At 58.3% G+C, this 5,986-nt stretch overlaps 1 protein-coding gene across 1 annotated transcript in view; it reads right to left on the bottom strand.

Annotated features, from left to right (window-relative positions):
- The window catches only part of TFAP2A (transcription factor AP-2 alpha), an 11,004-nt gene extending 6,222 nt beyond the window's left edge, over positions 1-4,782 (bottom strand). The window contains exons 1-4 of the mRNA XM_021388548.1: positions 4,521-4,782; positions 3,684-4,118; positions 1,094-1,145; positions 52-283 (exon numbers count right to left, since the gene is read on the bottom strand). Coding sequence (XP_021244223.1) covers positions 52-283; positions 1,094-1,145; positions 3,684-4,118; positions 4,521-4,547 — 746 coding nt within the window. The 5' untranslated portion in view covers positions 4,548-4,782. The remainder of the gene's footprint in view (positions 1-51; positions 284-1,093; positions 1,146-3,683; positions 4,119-4,520) is intronic.

The raw sequence follows: 5,986 nt of genomic DNA, 5'->3' as shown, positions 1-5,986 counted from the left end.
GGCCGCCGCCGTCCGCCGTCCGCCCGCCTCCCGCCTTCCCCCGCCCCTCACCTCCGCAGCACTCCGCCCAGCAGGGAGGCGTTGAGGCACTCGGGCGGCGAGAGGCGTCGCTGCACTTCCGCCACCGTGACCTTGTACTTGGAGGTGGAGCTGAGCAGCGAGAGGCGGCCCGGCACCGAGCAGAAGACCTCGTTGGGGTTCACCACCCCGCCGAAGAGCGCGTCCTTGTTGATGGGGATGGAGGAGACGGCGTTGTTGTTAGACTTGGAGAGGGACACGGGGCCTGCAGGGAGGGAGGAGCGGGAGGTGAGGGTGAGCCCGCGGGGTGGGGAGGAGCCGGGGCAGAGCGGCCGGCCCGGCCCGGAGCGAGAATAAAAAAACGGAGGGGGGGGGAAAAAATAAAATAAAATAAAAAATGACACCTAAACACGACGGCCGGCCCCGGCACAGGAATTGGGAGCGCAGGGCGGAGGGCCCGGGGTTGGGGATGGATGGCTTGTGACATTAATAGCTCGGGGAGGGCTAATGGATACACCGGGAGTTAAACGAACTCTGGAGATTACTAATAAAAGAGCCAATTATCATGTCGGCTCGGAAAGAGCATCTCTTCAGATTTATCCCTCGCGCGTCTAATTTGACGTGACAAAGGCTTCGCGGGCGGGGAGGGGAACGGGGCGCCGGGCCGCCCGCTGCCCGTGCCCTGCCGGTCCGCCCGGCAGCACGGAGCCCACGGGATCCCACCGCCCCGCCGGCCCCGGCCCCTCGCCCCCCGCTCCCCACCCAGCAGCCCGGCCCGTCACCGCCGCGATTTAACCACGGAACCGCGAGAGGAGGAGCGCGGCGTTTTCTCCTCCGGAGCCCACGAAAACCCAAAGGAGGAAGGGCATTTATCTCCTCTGCTTTACCGACAACGATTTCGCACCGCCGCGCGAGCCCCGTGCTTCGGGCAAAGCGCGAAACCGAGCCGCTTCCCAACGCACCGCAGCACCGGAGCGGATTTTGCAGCCCCGCGGGTCCGAGCGGTGCCCTCCGCCCGCTGCCCTCCCGACCCCGACCCCGACTCCGGCCCGCCGCGCCCGCGCTCGCCGCTCACCTTTCTTAATGACGGTCTGGTCCGGGATGTTGATGCCGGGATCTTCTACGTGCTGCAACACAACGAGAGGCGGCGGTCAGCGAGCACGGCGGGCACCGAGAGCCGTCCCACAGCCCCGGGCCCCGCATCCATCCCTGCCTCCCTCCCTCCCTCCCTTCCTCCCTCCCTTCCGCCTCTCCCCGCCGCGGGCGAGGCACAAAGGAGCGGCCGCAGCCGGGCGCACGGGGCCGCTCCGACGGGGCGAGCTGCGCACCCCCGGGCGGGCTCCCCTTATTGTCTGCCCGCAGATGGGGTTCGTTCGCAACGTGCCGAGGAAGCCAAACGGAATGGTGTGGGCTTTTTTTTTTTTTTTTTTTTTTTTTTTCCTAAATCCGAAAGAAGTGACAGGCGATATAATGCCTGGCTGTGTTTACAAATTAACACCAGCGCTGCTGAGATAGAAGGTTTCGCAATCGTTACAAAACGCAGGCATTACCATTTAAAAAACTATTACTTCCTCCTCTAGTCTTTGTCCAACAATAATACTGATCCTAACATTTTCCATTCTGCCTTGGATTTATGCTCCCGTTAATTGTGCCTGATCTCAATGATTCCGGGTGGATGGTACTAAGTTGCTTTATTACAGGTTTTATTATACTCCGTGCTCTCATTTGTAACTTGCCTAAAGTGCTTCTGGATTTAAGTATAATTAAATTGAGAAATGTTCAGAAATGACTACTGCCGCAGTTCTCGTGTTTTAACTATATGGGGAAATATGATCCCTTTATGCATGCACCCTAAACCCATAAAGTCAATGTAGTGTGGCATAATACTTTTATTTGTGTTATTTCTGCGCGTATTCCATACAGGGAGGACTGTTAAGTTTAAAATCCCACCGAGATATTTATGATTAAATAATTTTCACCGTCTCCTCGATTTTCCTAAATCTCCATCCACCGGTCCCTTTTGTTGAAGCTGAACTGTGGCAGCAACAGAAAAATCCACAGCCGACCCAAAGCTCCGTATTTTTTTTTCCTCGCACAACGAGATGGATACTCTCAGCAGATACATCCCCCTATTTCTGTGCCTTCCCGCACGCACCCTGCCCATTCCGTTTTACAGAGAGGAAAAAAAAAAAAAAAAAAAAAAAACACCAAGGGCCGGGCTGGGTAAGGATTTAAAACAGATGGCACTCAGCTCTCACAAACTATGGCAGCGCCGCTAATTCGTGGATCTTTCAGAGGCGAACGCAGCGATTTGTACTGAAATCTCTGCAGGGCACAGTGCGACAGAGCGCGGTCGGGAGCGGAGGGGGAATGGAGGAGCACGCTTTGGTCACGTTCCTGCAGCAGTCAGGGGCTCACCGGCAACAAATTGGTTTGTTCCTACTGTTGCCTCCGCGTTATTTTGTATCGGGTTAAAAGAACCGGCTCGCTCCTAACGGATCCCAGTTGCTCACTAAGCCCTCCGCTCTGGGAGGCGTTCGTATTTACTGCAAAAGTGCAGAACACAAGCAGCAATTTTCTGTGGCTAATTCAGCCGGAGGAGGGCTGCCATAAATTCACCATTTTCCACGAGCATAATTTTCAAAAGATTTCCAAACGCCCCCCCAAAAATAGGTACGTTCGTCTGAGCATTATCCTTGCAACACGAAACTGTACTCATTAAGCTGTCAGCGAATATATTGTCGTAAGATTTGATCCCGTAATTTGGGATGGCATTTCGGCAGAAATCACATCCAGACACCACAGCTCCCTCCTCCTCGCAGCCTCAGCCCTTCCGCACGGGCTCTGCGAGCTTGCCTACATTTATCGCCGCGTTCCCATTCTGTTTGCAGGGAGAATCCCGGCAGAGGAACTTTGCTCACGTTCCCATCGCGCTGTGTAAGGCACTCTCCTGCGGAACAATGGCCCGGCTGCTCCGTCACAGCCGTGTGTAATGCCATGCTTCATTAGAAACCATTTTTTAAATCCGGACTTACTGATAACAGAATCGGATTCCCCAAATCGTGCGCTGCCCAATGGGCTCCACACATTTAATTTAATAGAAGTGCAGCAGGTCTGGCTGGGATTTGATAACCCATAGGTATAGCCAATGGGCTGTGGGGTCATCCACCCCTCTGTGCTGCTGCTGGAAGAACATGGCAGCAGCTCCACACTCCTCTCCTCTGATACTTGTCCATTAATTCCTTTGGAGAAGAGATCTCCCTGCGTCCCCTCACAACTTGAGATACCATCATCCCATAATCGTGGGCAACCGACTTCTCTTCCTTAGGCCACTTTCCCCCACTTTTCCCCCCTTTCCCTGTGCGTTTCCCACGGAGAACGCTCGCTGAGACCCCACGCCAACGAGAGCTCCCCAGACGCACGGCCCTGTGGCTATAGTAAACACTCTCCCAATCGCAACATCTCATTGTCACCGAGAAGGAAAGATATTGTTAACGCTGACACTCATTTGATTTATCCCTATTTCAGCGGGCGCACCACGCGAGCCCATTGTTCTGGGCAGGGGGGCTCGGCCTTCCTCCCTTCCTCCCTCCCCTTCTATTACATTTCGGGGGCCCCTCCCTCGTCCCGTGTCCCCCCCGGGGCCGCGGCCCGGCGCTGCTTACCGGCACGTCCTCGATGGCGTGAGGGATGGAGTGCAGCGGCAGGTCGGCCAGCCCCGCGCCCAGCCCGTGCGGGCCGTGCAGCAGGTCGTCGTGCCGCCGGTAGTCGCGGCGGGGGTCCAACCCGCCCAGTTGGTGGGGCAGCCCCCGGTGCGCGTGCAGCAAGCCCGGCTCCTGGCTCTGCCTCTGGCCCGGCCACGCCGGGTGCTGGGGCTGCGGCTGGGTGTGCAGGGAGTTGAGGCTGTAGGGGTCGTTGACGTGAGAGTAGGGGTCCTGAGACTGGGGGTAGATGGGCTGGTACGGAGGGGGGAAGTAGGGCGGCTGGAAGTCGGCGTTGGGGGTGTGCGAGAGCGGCGGGGCGCTGCTATACGGGGACTGCCCCACGGCCCCCAGCTGGGGCAGCCGCGCCGTCCCGTTGCTGGCACTGTCGTGGCGCTCCTGGGGGGGGGCACGGGGAGGGGGTACGGGGGAGGAGGGGAGGGGAGGGAGGGGGAGAAAAGAAAAACAAAAGATGAAATCAAAAACCGGTGCTCCTCAAAATCGCCCTCCTCGTTTCCCCCACCGGGCATCTCCCCGCTCGGAGGGAGAGACGGGGGTCCGTCTGCCCCCTCGGCAGCATTAACGGGGCTCGGACCATCGCCCCAACGGTGGCGGTGTAATAACAGAGATAACCACAATAACGGGACCGTTCCGAACAATTCGCGAAACGCTGCGGCGGCGCTCCGCGCGCTCCCGCCCGGCCGTGCCCCGGCAGCGGGCACTGAGGGAGTCCTTACACGGGGCCCTATGGAACCATAATCCGAAACCATAACCCAAAGCGCTGCCCCGGCCTCGGCGCACCTCTGCCGGGGGCCGTCGCCGCCACATCCCGGGGAAAACGCGGAGGAGCCGAGCGAACTGCCATCTTGGTGCGGGGGCACCGCTGCCCCTGCCCGCAACTTTACACAACGATTCGGGGCGAAGGCGCAGCCCCAGAGTCTCCTCCGGGCCCCGCTCCGACAGGGAAGAGGAGGAGGAGGAGGAAGGGATTGGAAGGAGAGAGACGGAGCCCGCAGAAAGGCGGCGGGGAAGAAGGAAAATCCCGCGGGCAGGTGCGGGGCGACGGGAACGGGGTGGCGGCTCCAGAGAGACAGAGCAAAAATGAAAGGAAAAAGGATTAAAAAAAAAAAAAAGGAAAAATGAAAAAAAAAAAAGGAAAAAGGGGGGGGATGGATAAGGGAAAAAAAGAAAAAGGAAAATAAAGGGAAAAAAAAAGAAAGGAAAAAAAGAAAAAAAAAACACAACACAACCAAACCAACCTCCCCCCCCCCCCCCAAATAACCAAAGGAAAATAAACCCAAACGAGAGCGAGGAGGGTGAAGCCGAGGCGAAGCACCAGAACGCAGGTCAGAGCCGCCGCAACCCGGCCGCCGCCGCCAACAATAGCAGCGCCCCGCGCCCCGACCCCGGCGGAGAGAAAGGCGAAGCCACTCACCATAGCCGAAAAACTGTGCACTAACATCTGCGAGGCGTCGGGGGCTGCGCGGCGGGGAGAGAGGCGCGGGGCGGCCGCGGAGCGGCGCGGAGGGACGCGGCCGGAGCCCGGCGCTACGCGCGGGGGGCAGCAGCGGGGCGCCGGGGCTGCTCCTGCTCCGCGCCCGCGCCGCCGGAATCCATCAGAACGCGCAGCGCCCGCCGCTGCCCTTCATCGGGTGCTGCAGAGGCTCTGCTATCCTGGCGCGGGGCGAGAGGCAAAGTTGGTCGATTTTTTTTGTTGTTTTGTTTGTTTGTTTGTTTGTTTGCGCTTTTTTCCCCCTTTTTTCTTTTTTTTTCCCCTTTTTTTTCTCCTTTTTTTTTTTTTCGGTATGTGTGTTCGTTTCTCAATCCTTTTTCTCGCTCTGTCTCTGTCTCGTTCTCCTCTCCCCGAGCTCCGCCGCTCCGCTCGGGCTCCTCACGCCCGCTCCGCCGCCGCCTTCCCGGAGCCTCCTAGCAGCGGATATTCATGACTATTAATATTACACGAATACTTAATAAGGGAAGAATGGCCGCAAATCGAGCGTGAAGCGCGAAGGCAACTCAAGGCAGAGCCCGTTCTAAATGACGTCCATTGAATGAGGAATCGGTGTATCTAATCAGCGCCGGGGAGAGAGGGAGAGAGAGGGAGAGAGAGACAAAAAGGAGGGAGGGAGGGAGCGCGGCGCGCAGGGGGGACATGCCGCCGCGTCTGGCGAATCACAGGGAAGGGGCCACATTTTAAAAGGTTGCGGGGCATGCAAAAGTGAAAGAGAAAGAGAGCGGAGAGAGGCAGAGGGTGGGAGCCGGGAGGG

The sequence above is a fragment of the Numida meleagris genome, chromosome 2, assembly GCF_002078875.1.
Source record: "Numida meleagris isolate 19003 breed g44 Domestic line chromosome 2, NumMel1.0, whole genome shotgun sequence".
Lineage (NCBI taxonomy): Eukaryota > Metazoa > Chordata > Aves > Galliformes > Numididae > Numida > Numida meleagris.
Note: the sequence above shows the minus strand (reverse complement) of the source record. Positions and strands in the feature narration are given on the sequence as shown.